At 35.4% G+C, this 17,231-nt stretch overlaps 1 protein-coding gene across 1 annotated transcript in view; it reads left to right on the forward strand.

Moving 5' to 3' along the window:
* The window catches only part of LOC115521426 (leucine-rich repeat-containing protein 7), a 119,098-nt gene that overhangs the window by 84,478 nt on the left and 17,389 nt on the right, over positions 1-17,231 (forward strand). The window contains exon 12 of the mRNA XM_032594322.1: positions 2,652-2,744. Within this exon, the coding sequence (XP_032450213.1) occupies positions 2,652-2,744 (93 nt within the window). The remainder of the gene's footprint in view (positions 1-2,651; positions 2,745-17,231) is intronic.

A 17,231-nucleotide genomic window follows, 5' to 3' on the forward strand; every position in this document is an offset into this window, starting at 1 on the left:
AGCATGCCCAAGGGCAGTCTAGCTTCAGATCAAAATTTATGGCTGTTTGTCACATTTATAAAACCACAGTGTCATCTTTATTATTTCTATTATTAAAAAAATTTATTGAGGCAGTTCTTCATATAGTTGGCACATATGAAATTTGTTTCCCTTAGATTTTTAGTGCCTTCCAGATTGACAATAATATAAAATAGATACAGTTGGTACATTGAAAGAGAATGACTGGAAAGTACTCTCAGCAATTTACTTTGTAAATAAAATGTGTTGCATATGTTTCCTTTCAGGTTTTATAGTGGCCTGGGGAAAGCCAAAAGTGTATATACCTTCCACATAGTTCATTGTACAATATAAAATGTTCACATGAGAAAGATGTAACCCAAATCTCAAATAATTTAATTGGAAATGCACAGATATATGGGAAAACACAAAGATAAAATGTTTAAATTATATTAGTTTCTTTCTTCCTATTTTCTAATTAACCACTAATAACAAAAAAGGACTATAAGGTAAACCGGTATATTGAATAAAGCAAAAATATTCCTTCAAGCTACATCAAGCTATTATATGTTCATATCCACAGATGGTGAGCCATATAAATACAAAGCTATTATAAACTATAGTTGCTAATACCCTGTGATAACTAGTTTTAACAAATCTAGCTCAATTAGAGGAAAAGTTATAATTAAACATATCTTTAAAATAAAAATATGGGAAAGTACTTATGGTAATTGCAGTTACCCATAATTTAGAAACTATTCATTAAAGACTCTACCATAAAAATCACATTAGTGGATAGTTCTTTGCCCTTGTGTTGCAAGTGAACTCTGTAATAGTTTAACATTATATTTATTATTATGAAATATGATAGTAAATTAAGGGTAGTCTCATTAAACAGCCAAACCTAATTAATCCAGTTCCCAGCAACTCATAATATATGCTAATTAAGCCAGGCACAGTACTCAAGTTTGCCTTGATCTATCCAAGAGGTAGAGATTAAAGATACCTTGAAAATAAAAATATAGAGAGCATTTGGGCATGTGCATTTGTACATAAGCAAATCAACAGGCTAACTAAGCAGGATTGCTAGGGAAAATAGTAAGCTACTTAAGAAAGCAAACATTTCCAATCATCTTTAGGAACTTTCCCAGTATATATTTACATAAATACAAAATATATGCTAATGTATTTCTTTAGGTTTTCTTCTTAATTCATTATTAATCTTTTGCCTCCCAATCTCTAGTAACACTTGGTTCACCTAGTTCCAGCACTTGTTCTGTGCTTAGAAGTTGTAATAAAAGTGTGGGGTTTTTTTGTTCTTTCTTTCTTTATGTAACCAAAGTGTATGCTACCTCTGGGGTCCCAAGTCTTTCAATCACCTAGGGTCACTCCATCCCACTTTTCATGAAAAATTAGCTTTTTCACCATGGTCTTCATACATATCCTAGCTCAGAATCATCAAGAATTCCTAGGTTTGCTATAATTCCTCTAGGTCATTCATGGCAATGATTTTCCTTCTGCTGGATTCTTGATCTACATTTTGCATACACTCTTACAATAGCTAACATCTTTACTACAGCCTTAGCATGATTTGGACCTATTCCTGGTGCCATCTTTTCCCCATAGGTCTCAAAGCACAAGGCTCTTGTGTTTAACAGACTTTCATTTGGGCTTAGGAAGATAATAAAGCACAGAATACTAGAAGATTATCCTTCATGTTCCTAAATACTCACCGACTATTGCCTATCACCGTTTCTCCATATCCTTGACCTCTTTCTTTTCCAGTGTCCTCTGTCTTCCAAGGGCTCTAACTGTCCCTCCAGGAGCTGGTGACAAACCCAAAATATTTATTACTGAGTATTTCATTCTTCCTCTGTTCCATATACACTCAGACTATGTTCAAAAGTTCTACTCTTTTTCAAAATAAAAGCCCTATATTTCTAAACAATAGAACCATCTACCAAGGAGATGAACTACTCTCCTGGAAAGCAGTGGCAACTTAATTAAATAACCATATTTTCCCCAAATGTACACTTGCAAATTTTCTTTCACTTATTCATACAGTCCCTTCTAAATTGATCAGAACATATGTGGATTTAAAGTAGGTAATTGAGGGGCGCCTGGGTGGCGCAGTCGGTTAAGCGTCCGACTTCAGCCAGGTCACGATCTCGCGGTCCGTGAGTTTGAGCCCCGCGTCAGGCTCTGGGCTGATGGCTCGGAGCCTGGAGCCTGTTTCCGATTCTGTGTCTCCCTCTCTCTCTGCCCCTCCCCCGTTCATGCTCTGTCTCTCTCTGTCCCAAAAATAAATAAAAAGCGTTGAAAAAAAAATTTTAAAGTAGGTAATTGAAATAATGCACAATCTTGTTATTGTTATAAATCTTAATTTTTAAAAACTGTTTGTCAAAATGTATTCCTAAACATAGTAATGAGTAAATTCTTACTAATATCTGCTTTACCAGGTAATTTCAAGCTAGTTTCAATGATAACTTATGCCTATAGGAGCACTAAATAGTTTGTCTTTTCTGTACTAAGTTAATATAGGCTAACCCTGACAACTTAAGTGAAATGTGAATCTCTCTACTGTGATGCAGTTATTTGAAGATATTTAGCCTTGAATATAGTTGATCACTTTTTTTTATATCTTTTTTACATAGTTTTGTGTGAGAATAGAAAAGAATCCTGGCCTTGGATTTAGTATCAGTGGTGGAATTAGCGGACAAGGAAATCCATTTAAACCTTCTGACAAGGTAAGAAGTGAATTTCTTATTGACAGTTTTAATTAGGAAAACACTGTCTTCTACCAAAGGAAAAAAATGTCAGAAAAAACCTACTGGGCTTTAATAAACTAGCTAATTATTAATCCAATTACACACTTTTTCAGCACAAGGGAAACGGAATTCACTGCAGTGCTTGACAAATCCTAAGAATAGGGAGAAAATTAAGCATTCTCTTTGAAAGAAAAGGTTTTTTGGTTTCTTGTGTTTTGTTTTGCTTACATTTGTATATATTTTCAAAGAAAACTATACAGGCAATTTATAACAAGTTGTTTCCAAAAGTTTACTTGTAGATCACTTATTTGGGAAAATGTTTTCTCATAGTAACAGAATGATTAAATAATGCTTCATGGCCAGGGCCAGCTGACTGAAATCTCTTTAAGTTATCATGGTCATAATGTATTTCACTAATAGAAGTATGGACTGAAAGACCACCGAAAATAAATATTCTATGGGAAAATTAAAGTTAGCCGTGGCAGAAAAATCAGGGCCTCCTCTTATGCTTAGCCCTGTTTGTCACACCATGAGTAAAAGTTCACCACTACCTCAATGCTGAACACCGAACATGCTGTCCAAATTCATATCTGGCCTGTATGATCCCATTGTGGACCTGGACCACCTGATTTTTTTTTTATTTTGGAAAAGTTACCCTGAGCTACCCTGCTGGCATCAGAGTTTAATGCTCTCAACTTTGAATCAATCAGTAATTATAATTATATTATAATTGATGATAATTGAAACTATTTGCTTTTGACCTCATCAAATTTAATTGCATTTAAGTGGCTTAAAACTTTGGGATGATGAAAACAGACAGAAATTAGATATGAATGAAACTTCCACAAGGTCTCGGTTTACCTCTGAGTCACAACCTGGGACTGATTCTTTCCACTTATCACTATTATTTAAAAAAAACAAAAAACAAAACAAAAAAACAAAAAAAACATACATCAATTTCTGATCATAAAACCTGCTTCTGAAAAACCATGGATGCCCCTGCTCTGGAGATTTCTATAGCCTGAAACAGGATTTTATCTCTTAATTTCCTCTACTTCTTCCATCTTCTTGTTTTCAAATATTGTTTGTGCCCTTCTTTGTTTCATTTCTGGAGAAGAAGAGAGGAAGAGGTAGACTATAAGGTAGAATTATTCACACCCAACATATTAAGATGGAAGGGACTATAAAGAATTCCCCAGTGGCTATAGATAAGCGTTCCTTTGGTCGACTGGTTGGAGCAGCTATTCATATATAAGTAATGTATATGAGGCAGCCCTATGTAATTAGGGGAGTGCCAGTTAGAAATGTCTGTGCATCATTAACTACTGCCTTTCTATTTTGAAATGATGTTGAGGATAACCATTGATATAGAATTAAAATACTCATGGTTTAGCAGGACCAAGTGTTTATTTAATTTTGATAAATTATCAATATATCTTAAGACAAAAAAATTATGAAAGTTCACAGTTATCAGAAACATATGGTGGTATTTTTAAAAGACTCAAATCATTATGTTTTATTCATCTTAACCCTTCTCTTTGCCTCTGGTTTCACATCTTCTCCCTAAATTCTTCCAATGAGAAGTTAATAATCTTATCATTCTTAAGACAGTTAAAATCCAAAAGACATGTTTTTCACTCCTTTCTCAAGAGCATGTACGTTTTTTATTATATTTTTGGAAGGTACAGGGTAATAAATGTTTTTAAATTAAGGATGAACAGATTGCTAAGTAGTCAAGAGGTCTGAATGCTGTTGATTTTCTGCTGTGATTTTCAAGTGAAAGAGACAGTAAATGTGAGACTTTAAAATTATTCCTGTAATTCTTCCACTGTGACAAATATGAACGCTTTATAACTATTAATTTAATTTCACATTTATGACATTTTGATGTCTCTAGTGAGACTGAACTATTTCTATGACATTATAATGTGCTCTTGTGTTAAATACAACGGATATAAAGCTTGAATTGATACTGTGTCCACTGAAAGATTTCCCCTAAAAAGCACTTTTATTCACCTGATTCCTCTCTAAAACACTTCACAATCTGAAAAGTGAATCTCTATTATTGCAAAATTGGTGGGAGTAATTAAAACTTCCAAATCTGCAGAAGACTGTCAAGACTGCTCTTAATTTATTGACCACTTTTGATGTCACACCAAACATATGGTGGATATTTAATTAGAAGTGTCCAGAGGATCTAAGATATTGGCTCTGACAATTATTACAAGAATTTAATTCACTCACAAGGAAAGGGATTAATCTCTTGGAAATTCAGTTGCATCTCTTTAGCCCCATGTCCCATTCTTATAGTGGTTGCATAAAATTTAGAGTAGAACCCAATGCCTAAATTAAACTAAACTATACTAAACTAAACTAAACTTAAACTAAACTAAACTAAAAATGCCAAACAGTAAGAAAATGAAAATGAACTTTAAAAATACTCCTCTCGGGGCGCCTGGGTGGTGCAGTTAAGCGTCCGACTTCAGCCAGGTCACGATCTCGCGGTCCGGGAGTTCGAGCCCCGCGTCGGGCTCTGGGCTGATGGCTCAGAGCCTGGAGCCTGTTTCCGATTCTGTGTCTCCCTCTCTCTCTGCCCCTCCCCCGTTCATGCTCTGTCTCTCTCTGTCCCAAAAATAAATAAACGTTGAAAAAAAAAATTTTAAAAAAATACTCCTCTCTTCACTGCTGAAAAACAGACTGTTTTTTCATCAGGTGGCTGATTTACAGCTGAGGGTGAGGAGAACCAAATTAAACAGATGCTTAAATTCAACAGATACTACCTGAGTCAGGGTGGATGCTATGTAAGGAGTCCTAGTCAAAGTTAAGCAAAAGCTTAAACTTTAATATGATATATATTCACTTTCAATAAACAACTCATGGATTAGAAATATTCTCCAGGGGCGCTTGGGTGGCTCAGTCAGTTGAGCGTCTGACTTCGGCTCCGGTCATGATCTTGCAATCAGTGAATTCAAGCCCCGCATCGGGCTCTATGCTGACAGCTCAGAGCCTGGAGCCTGCTTCAGATTCTGTGTCTCCCTCTCTCTCTGTGCCTCACTCACGCTCTGTCTTTCTCTGTCTCTCAAAGATGAATAAATGTTAAAAATAATAATAAATAATAATAATAATAATAAAATAAAAAATATTAAAAAAAATATTCTCCAAAGCACACTGTATTATTTTACTTACTGTTGATGAATGAATGTATGACTGTTTTGTAATGACACTCAAAATTCTAAATATCCAAGATGCCTGGATGTCTTCAAGGCATTGAGAACTTTCTGTATAAAGTAGCCAGTAGATTTGTTCCATTCTCTTCATTATGATTAATGGGAACCACTGTTTCAGCCAAATATCAAGGTCTATTGTGAGACAGGATCCAAACGGATTGCCTATATATAGCCAGATAAGGAAAGCATGAAGTGTGAAGTAATCATCCCAAAACGCTGGAAGTATGAGAACAGGGCAAGAGTGAACTGTGTTGTTCAGTCTGGTAGAAGTTCCAATTTAAATTCTGGGGTTGCATGAGTTTATGCAGAAAATACTTAAGACATTCCAAAAGCTAACTGAGGCTTTAGGGGGAATTCAGGATTAATCCAGATATGGGGACTATTTTGTACTGGACTTTGAGAGCTTCAGACAGCACCTGGTGTTATAAACTTAACTCCTCTCAAAGAGCACAAGGTAATCCTAATCAAATATAGTCTCCTGGGGCTAAATGGATGGAGTACCATTAGTCCTACAGCTTGTGTCATTGTCAGAACAAGGTTTAATAACTGAACAGACCAATTCACTTATCATGGAGTTCATTATTTTGGGCTCACTGCCAGGTGAAAACTGCTTTTACATACTTGGAAAGAGAAAACCAGATGAAAATGGCCCTATATAATGCTTGCCTCTGTCCTCCCAGTAAGTGGATGGAAGCCATGATCTGGTCTCTTATCATAGAGAAACATTGCTGTCAGGATAGCCATATGCTGCAGAGAGATGAAAGATTTTGATCTAACAAATCTGATGATAATAATAAAAGGAATAAGAATAATAGCCTTTAATTGAGTATCTACAATGTGCTGGTCACTCTGTTAGGCTCTTTATGTACATGCACTTATCTGATCTTCCTAACAACTTGTGTTAGTTGAGTATTATTATCTGTCATTTTGCTGAGGCCCAGAGGTGTTAATTAACTTGTCCAAGGTCATTTGGGTAATATGTGGCAGACAAGATTTGAACACAAATTGATCTGACTCCAAATCCTTTTCTCTTAATAAGCACTATGATGCATGCCACACTCTGCAAATGCCACTTAGCGGAAGAGCCACATGACAAATTTATACCCTGTAGAGTTGAGACTAATATGATATTCTAATATTGAAAGTATTACAAAATCCTTTAATTAGTCAAGTCTAGATATTTGCTTCAACAAGTCCTTGGAAGTCAGCATGTATTCTCCATTGAACCTAGATAATTAGAAGCAGACTGTACACAGTGGATTGCTAAGCAATTATATAACTTCTGCACTAAGGTATCATTAGAGTGGTGATTCTGCCAGTGGAAGAAACCACAATAATCTCTGCCTATTTTTAAATGTACATGGGATAATAACTCATGATTGCAAAATTCAAATAATTGACCAATACAGTTTCCACTGGATGTTGTTAGAAAGAAGAGACTGGATTAATGGATGACTGATACTGTATTGTTGTAGTGACTTCGTAAGTCAGCCCAAGACTCTGTAGATGAGTGAATTTTAAATGATGCGTTCACATAGTTCATCATTCAGAGACTGCTATCCCTCCTTGCCTTATTTAAGGAGGAAGGATTAAGCTCCTAAAGTTTAAAGATATTAAAGAAAACTCTTAGTCACTTTTTCTATATATTCTAAAAGTATAGTACTGAACAGTCCCACAAACAATCATCTAGTCATAGTATCAAAATGAAAGCTATATTATGGATATCCTCAAAATACTTGATATCAGGAAATACACATACTGGGGCACTGGGACCAAAGAATCACTTATTCTCCACCATTTCATCATAATACCCACATTCAATTGATGCCATAGAGTCCACCCATATTTCCACGGATTTGGGCAGTCTGTATGTAGACACAGAAATGAAGAAATGAAAAATTTAAAAATGCCTTAATTCGTCTACAGTACAGGTGAAGTCCCAAGCCCAAGAAAAATATTGTAAACATGGCAAATGTGAAATATAATTGCCAAGAAACCCTAAATAAATGTTCTGGAATTTCAGAATAAGTTATTATATTCTATCCTACGTCACTTCTAAAAGATTGACTCCAGATGCCAAAACAGCCTGCAACAGGACTCAACTTTACACTCTTCCTTCAACACCTAGAAAAACAATGGGATTTTTTCTTTGTGTGGAGATGAGTACTACATCAAATGAAAGTTTTTGTATGATAAATATTAAGAGAAGATGTATTCTATGAGCAGAATCAAAGCATTTACTTGATACCTTTACTCAGGAATAATAATACTCAGAGGCACACTGGGCAGTGGCAAGTTAGAAAATGCACAAGAATAATTTTCCAGGTTTGCTTAGATTCATGGCATTGGGTAATTGGTAAACAAAAAGATTCAAAAGATACGTTCTTGGCCTATGAAAAAGGTACATGCCATATGTCTATTTCTTGTCATGTATTCTTCACAGATATAAAAATCAAGAATAGCAAACACATTTGTCTAGAACTCCACATAGCATGTGATTTATATTTACTACATAAATATTAAACTGCATATAAAGGGGCACCTGAGTGGCTCATTTGGTTAAGCATCCGACTTCGGCTCAGATCATGATCTTGCGGTTTGTGAGTTCAAGCCCCACATCAGGCTTGCTGATATCAGCCTGTCAGTGCAGAGCCTGCTTTGGAACCTCTGTCCTCCTCTCTCTGCCCGTCCCTTGCATGTGCTCTCCCCCCAAAAAATAAAATAAAATAAAATAAAATAAAATAAAATAAAACATAATACATTCTTGGTTTCAAATGTGTGCAACTGCAAAGCCCTTTTTCTTTAACGTACACTTTCTAAAAAGTTACACAGATAACAAATGAAAACATTAACATATATAATTTCAAATAATATAGCAATATAGAGAGACAAGAAAAACAAAAACAAAAACAAAAACCTTCCTTGTCACTCCACGCTATACTGCCAATGCACAGCCTTGGCCACTTCATCAGTCAGTGTGTCAGGAATTTACAACTGTATGCCTTCCAGACATTTACCACTGGCCTTTTTGACCTCCTGAGTTCACTGCCATCTCTGAACAACACTTCTAGCAAGGTCTAACTATACAACGATGTGTTAGCCATTATATAAAGCCAAATTAAGTCTAACAGAATCATAGTTTGACTGAATATAGCTTACAAAATAATTTTTCACTTAAAAAATGTTATTTTAGCATAAATGACAGAAAAAGTTTTCACTGAATTCTTCACTTTTCACTTCATTATTTTGAAATGGACAGATAGTGTCAAAAATTATACCATCGAAGGGGCTTTGAGGAAGTCTGCAGTGATGATAATCAGAAAGCTGATTACCGATACTATTTTAGGAATTGCTTCAAAGAAGAATCCACAGGCACCTACAGTAACCTACTCCTATTTTTAATAGTTTCTACTATTTTATGCCATATAGGAAGCTGGAAATAGAAGCCACGAGAGGTCCTGACAGCATCAGTAAACTGTAGGAAGCTCAGCAACCCAAATATTCAGTAGCAGTTGAGGTGGTTTATTAAATATAGACTTTAAAGAATTCATAAAATAAAAGAAATGAAAACATGTTTTTATTTTTTCCAAAGAGGCAAAAATCTTAAAAGACAGTGTGTGAAGGAGTGTCATGATTTGTCTTTAAGAGAAAATATGAAAATCAAATGAGAGAAACCTTTTTTAAGCTCAGGAATTTCACCAAGAAGTGAGCAGGAAGCAAAGGTACTTTCAGTCACCATGGACAGACAGCCCAGAGATGTTTCACTGTTAGTTAATAATTGGAATACTGGAACAATTAATAAATGGAAAATTAGGGGTGCCTGGGTGGTTCAATCAGTTGGGCGACCAAGTTTGGCTCAGGTCATGATCTCACAGCTCGTGAGTTCGAGCCCCACGTCAGGCTCTGTGCTGACAACTCAGAGCCTTGGAACCTGCTTCGGATTCTGTGTCTCCCTCTCTCTCTGTCCCTCCCCTGCTCACACACTGTCTCTCTCAAAAATAAAAACTAAAAAAAAAATGTTTTAAAGAGTAAAATTATAATTATAAGGTAATTAAAGCCAAATATAATTTTAACCCATATATTCAGAAAAGAATACTTCATGATGATCAGCATCAAACCATAAAAAGATTCTAGTAGTTAATTTGTCATTTCTTAAGGAATCTCAAATAAAGGGGAATAAATAAGTTATTTTGGACGCTTTTAGCAAATCAGAAAAGCAGTATCTTGAAAAATATACATATATATGACTATAATATAAATACGTATATTATGTATATATATGTTATTTGGCTACTAAGCATATATATTTAGAATATATATTTATATACCATCTATAGTGGTATTTATGTATATTTAGTATATATAATACAGATTTTTAAAAAAATTTTGGCTACTAAACAAACCCTTAAAATGACCTCAAAGAAGGATACAAGTCTAAAGAGCAAACAATGTGTAGTTCTTCCTCTCCATTATAGTGCCACCAGGATGTTTGTAATCATGTAGTTAATTTCTATGGGTTTTACCAGTCTCTGTGTTGCTCCAATGAATTATTAGTAATTTTTTTACAAATGAAGGTGAGTGATTTCCTTGTTAATGTTTATTTAAAAACTTGTGAAAAGGAGTTTGGTGTTCCTTTAAACATCTGTGCAGAATATTTTTGTGAAATTTTTAGTGGACTTTGGTCAGTTGTAGCATATTTATATCTCTGTTTTTTTGAGGCTCAAGTTTTCTAGGCTTCTAAACAATGATTTCTGTTTATCTTTTATGGATTTTATATTTCATTGTTTTGTTGACTTAAGTTCATTCGTACACTGAAGCATCATATTCAGCTGCTAATGCCTCTTTTTCTTCCTCTCACCCTTCCCACTCTCCTTCAGTTTCTAATGACCATGGTATACATTTCTTGTCTTGGTACATATAGATTCCTCAGTTGTTAAGGTAGCAAATTGCTCAAAGCCAAAGATTTGATACTCAGCAGTTAGTCTTAAAATATTTTATGATCACACTCCTGATTCATACTGAGGAAAACTATTGATAATAATACCTTTATCCTTGATGTGGCATGTCTTCCACTAATCACAGGGGTTAAATTTAGTCTATTTTATATGTGTAATGCTGTTTCTATGAGCCACATCCCAGCTTCATATTAACTTGGTCCAACCCATGAAAAAAAATTATTTGCCCTTTTTTTGCAAAAAAAAAAAAAAACAAAAACAAAAAAACTTTAAAAGCTATTGAATCTATAGCTGTGTTTGCTCTGAGTCACTTTTTCCTCCAAAAATACTTTTTGAACTATCTTAAGTATATGAGAGCATAAAATACTATATTCTATGATATTTAACCAAGGTGTTCTGAATTGTAATGGTAATAGTATGCAATTTTTATTTGAGATATGGCCTTCCTGGAAACCAATTTCTTACTGTCAGCTAGAGCCAAGACTTTTCAGAATTTTAAAGAAAAACATATTTCATAAATTGAAGTTACAGTTCCCTTAAGACAAGTTCTATTTTGGGGTCTACATTTACAATCGCTGAGACTGTCACAGTCATTCACCTTCATCATTAAAAAGCCATATAAAGTCCCTTTCTCCTCTAAAGTTAGAACGTTCAATGTTCACCTTGTAGACTAACTTTCTGAGTCCATTAATGTTTATGTCCAGAGGTCTATAGACTAGGGAACCAGTAAGACAAGGTCTGATTTTAACTCCATGAAGAACTTCCCATACTCGTGACTTTTCAAAATTACTTGTGAAAAGTAAAACTTTTTTAAAAACCCATTCTGGGTACTTTTAGAAAAAAAAAACAATTTATGACTTGCACAAAGAGTGATTTAAAAAAAAAATGGGGAAGAAAAATGAAATGGCAACAGGTTCACCTATTAGTAGCATCTGGCCAGCCCTCTCTAGATTAGCTCTGGTTCAAACCTGTGGGGGTCCCTCTGTGATGCATGAGTCCAGGGAGGCTGTGTCTGACTCAAGCACACCCAGATATTGGTGTCTGAGGAAAGCAAACATATATTCTTCAGAAAGGGCTGCAGCACATATTTTGCGGCTCTGTTGTGAGATGCTGTCTAGAGGGGAAAGTCATTATGCTGGTCGGGAGATGTTACACATTAGAACAACACACTCAGAAATGCCATAAGCCAGTAACTAGACTCTAACAGCTATTACTACAAAGAGCTAACACTCCTGACTTGGAGCTATGAAAGGAAGTAGCACCTGAAAGTTACTAAGAACCATCAGAAAGCCCTCTAGTTGGCACCCATGTCCACTACTGAGAGTGAACAATAATTGGAGCCATTATCACTGAGAGCCACCACTAGGAAACCACAGATGAGATAGCAGAGACTTCCCAGCTCTCTTCCTGTCCTCTTCTCTAAACAGGAGATGCAAATCCTTTTATCTGATGGGCATTCAAGAGAAAGATAACAAATGTTGGCCTTTTAATATACTCCCAATTGAGGGTAAAGAAGAATTTTCAGGCAATCAATCTAGTACAATTGGAGACTCAGAAACTCTCAATATGGGTTTTACTGGCTATAAAGACCTTGGATTGTAGCTCAGATTTCAGACTTTCAATAATTATAATAACATTTATTGATGCTACACTGAGTGCCATGCACTATTCTAAGTATGTTTGCATGTATTTACTCAATCCAATAACTATGAGGTATGTGCCATTACCATGCCCATTTTACTGATGAGGAAAAGATAAGTACACAAAAGTTAATTAACTTGCCCAAAGTCACCAAATAATGAATGGTAAACATAGGCTAGCTCTAGAGCTATGCTCTTACTCACTTCTTACACTATGGGGAAGGCAGAAAAAAAAAAAAAATGCCCCCCTAAAGATAGCCACATCCTAATTCCTAGAACCTGTAAATATGTTACACTACATGGCAAAGGGACTTTGCAGGTGAGTTTAAATTCTGGACCTTGAGGTAAGGAGATTATCCTGGATCCAGGTGGGCCCAGTCTAATCATGTAGGTGAGAGAATCTTCCTTGGCTGTGGTCAGAGGGACATATGAACATAGATAAATGGTCAGAGAGATGAACAATTGCTGACTTTGAGGATGGAAAATGGGACAATGTGCCAAGAAATGTGTTCATTTACTAGAAGCTGGAAAAGGCAAGGAAACAGCTTCTCTCCTAGATATTCCAGAAAATAATGCAGTTGTGCCAAAACCTTTGTCTTAGCCCCATTAAGACCTGTTTTGGACTTCTAACCTACAGAGCTGTAAGATAATAAAATTGTGATATTTTAAGCCACGAAGTTTGTGTTAACTTGACAGCAGCAGCAAAAATACTAATATATACAACCTTGTTGAAAAAGAGTTACTGAGGCATTTTCCTTCCTTGGGCAAAATGGTCTTGCTATAACCTTAGGTATATAGGTTGTTTCGCTTGTTTTGAATGTATTACATGATAGTTTGTCCCACATTTATCACTCAACCAAATATTACAAGAAGCTAAACATACTTGGGGCACCCAAGTGGCTCAGTCAGTTAAGAGTCCAACTCTTGATTTCAACTAAGTTTCATTGAGTCCGAACCCATGTGGGGCTCCGCGCTAACAGTACAGAGCCTACATGGGATTCTCTCTCTCTCTCCTCTCTCTACATTCCCCCCTCTGCTTGCACTCTCTGCCTCTATCAAAATGAATAAATAAACTAAAAAAAGAAAAGAAAAGAAACTGGACATACTTTAAATCTTGCAGCAGAGTTATAAAATAGATAATGCCATGATATGGATCTTTGATAAGTACATGATGGTTTTTTACCAAACAGTAGGAAGTTATTACTCTAACATTTAGAATACAAATAGTTTGATTCCTTACCAAATTCTGTCATCAGTGCCAAAGTATTCTTTGAAGTCTCAGATAAAATGAATTTGTTGAAAAGATGAATGACACATTACTATAATGAGATTTCCCAAAACTGCATCAAAGTCATCAATATTCATCATAGCAGAGGCCACAAAATGGGTTCAGAGTTATTTTTTTTTTCCTATGGCTGTATTTATGTACATAAATAGAATGAAAAATCAGGGCACTGGCCTTTGCAGGCAATCTTTTTGGAAACATTCCACTTACACAAATAATGAATGCCACAGAGCATTATCAAAGATAACACTCATTGCTATCTGTTTCAACTAATGTGGCAGTATGCAGCCTGATCAGACATGTATGTATATATAAAGGAAAAAAAATATTATACCAGTGGGCACTAACAGTTAACATACAGTGTAGTAATGGTTTCAGGGGTAGAATTTAGTCAATCAATAAATTTCATCAACTAAGAAACTAATGTTGATTTAAATGTTTTAAAAGGGAGGGGCACCTGGGTGGCTTGGTCGGTTAAGCATCTGACTTTGGCTCAGGTCATGATCTCACAGTTTGTGAGTTCCAGCCCCCGCCTCGGGCTCTGTGCTGATAGCTCAGAGCCTGGAGCCTGCTTCAGATTCTGGGTCTCCCTCTCTCTCTTTCCCTCCCCCACTTATGCTCTATCTCTCTCTGTCTCTCAAAAATAAATAAATGTAGACAATTCTTTTTAATTTTTGAAAAAGGGAAAAAATAAAATGATTTAAAAAAAGAAATATTAAAGCTTTAGAAAGCAGCAATAAATGCTTTGGAAGACTCAGGCCACCATAAGAGTAAGCTTCAAAGCAAGTCTTCAGAACAGCGATTGAATCCCACAGAGCTTTGTGATGGATGAAATTAAACCTGTCACGTACATTACACTTGTATTCTTTCAGCAGTCAGGTTGTGGAGCATTACTATTCCTCCCAACATTGCAGATACAATACCCATAATTTAGCTCTTATGGTCTGGATTCATGCAAACGTTATTAAAAATGGCTCCCATAGAATAAGCTGAAGAAAGGCAATCAAAATTAACTAGGAGCCCAGACTTTGACTGCTGGGATAAAGTAATATTCAAAACAACTTCACCTCTGGCACCCAGAGATGTAGTGGCTTATTTTGGGTAACAGTGACAATCTGCCTGTTGCACAGAGACCCCGAGGGCAAAGAGGGGGACTACCAGAGGGACCAATTGCACATACAATGTCCTGGACTGATGGCATGAGTGCTATATGCCCAATGTGTACAGGGCTGTAAAAATTATATTTATTTTCATGACCAGTGCCATTCACTGGTCGGGTGGATTAACCATCATGCCTTATTTTACTGTCCTTTTCAACCAGTTTTCTTATTCCTTTTGAATTGACCATCTGCACAACTGAAGCTGAGCACTCTGTCACTCTGAACAGTGACATTATTAACCTATTTTTTTTAAGTTTTATTATTTTCTTAATGTTACATGTAGGACATAATCATTATAGAAACATTAGAAAACACAGAGAAGCAAAAAAGGAAAAAATATACATTATATACATATATGAAGTGTCATTACCCAGTAACAACCACTGTTAATGTTTAAGAACATATCCTTCCAGGGGCGCCTGGGTGGCTCAGTCGGTTGAGCGTCCGACTTCAGCCCAGGTCATGATCTCGCGGTCCGTGGGTTCGAGCCCCGCATCGGGCTCTGTGCTGACAGCTCGGAGCCCGGAGCCTGTTTCAGATTCTGTGTCTCCCTCTCTCTCTGACCCTCCCCTGTTCATGCTCTGTCTCTCTCTGTCTCAAAAATAAATAAACATTAAAAAAAATTAAAAAAAAAAAAAAGAATATATCCTTCCAGATATTTCCCACATAAATATGTATATAAACATGTTTCAGCAAAGACAGGATCATAGCATAAGAATAGCATCACACAGTATAATGTTTTATTGCCCTCTTGTTTCACTAAGCACTAGTGAACTTCTATGCCTGCCATTTAGGACTTCATTTTTAATGACCACATATCATACTACTGTATGAGTTTACTGTAATTTAATCAATTCCCTGTTATTAGACTTTTAAGTGTGGTTGGTATTTTTATTATTACAGATAATTCTATGATTAATGTATTAGTAAATGAATGTTGCCACTTGTCCAATTACTTCCTTAAGATAAGTTCTAGAAGTTGAATTACTCGTTAAAAGTTATGCAGTTTTCTAAAGACTGTCTGTCGTTCCATCTTTAATTTTTTTTTTCTTTAATATTTGTTTATTATTGTGAGACAGAGAGACACAGAGTGTGAGCAGGGGAGGGGTAGAGAGAGAGAGGGAGACACAGAATCCGAGGTAGGCTCCAGGCTCCAAGCTGCCAGCACAGAGCCCGACGCAGGGCTTGAACTCACAAACTGAGATCATGACCTGAGCCAAAGTCAGCTGCCCAACCAACTGAGCCACCCAGGCGCCCCTGTAGTTCCACCTTTAAATGGGAAGGAAAACTGCTTAAAATCAGAAAGATAAAAACCATTCAGATGCTTTAAATGAATAATTCATAAAGATCTGAAATGCTAAATAAAAACACACAAAGACGTATTTCAATTCGGGTCTTTTTGTTAAACCATCACACACGCATATAAAGCTAATGGGCTTAAGGGAGAGTCATCAAGTTTACAAATCAACAATTAAGATGATTTACTGAATAACAGGCAATGACATTAAAATATTATCTTCTATTCTATTAATACTTCTTAGGAACAAAAAAATAATAACTGTATTAAGATATAATTTTTATACGTTGATATATATTTTTATATAGATTATTTATATTTTTAATTTTTTTATAATTCTTGTTTTCTTGGCTTTTACTATATTGTGAGCTCATTGAAGCCAAAAATTATATTCTGTGTATCACTATAACACTAGCAATCGAAACCTAGCATATGGTAGACATTCAATAATGCTTGCTTTATATACATGATCAAGAAAATTGTTTTGATTTTTTATAAACTAAATTAATCAATTTAGGGGTTTTGTAACTATGTGGGTCTAAACTTTATGCTTGGAATATTTTTATGCTTAATTTGTTCATACACATTTTATATTAAAATTCCCAGTAACGTACAAAGTAATACTGATTAAAATAAACCAATATTTACATGTAATTCTGATAAGGTTTTTAAAGTGTACACAGATTACAACCTATTGAATAGAATACATTTTCAACGAAGAATACCTTAGGACAATTTCAGAATTATATGGAGAATGGCTTAGTACCATATTTCAAACTATTTAAGAAAGCGATTAAGACTATGCTATGAGATTAATTTATAAATTATAAGTGTATTTTAAAAACAAGATAAACCTTTGTTATCCAAATAAGATGTTGCTTCTCTCAAACTTGACTTAAAGA

The sequence above is a fragment of the Lynx canadensis genome, chromosome C1 (genome assembly GCF_007474595.2).
Source record: "Lynx canadensis isolate LIC74 chromosome C1, mLynCan4.pri.v2, whole genome shotgun sequence".
In the NCBI taxonomy this organism is placed as follows: Eukaryota; Metazoa; Chordata; class Mammalia; order Carnivora; family Felidae; genus Lynx; species Lynx canadensis.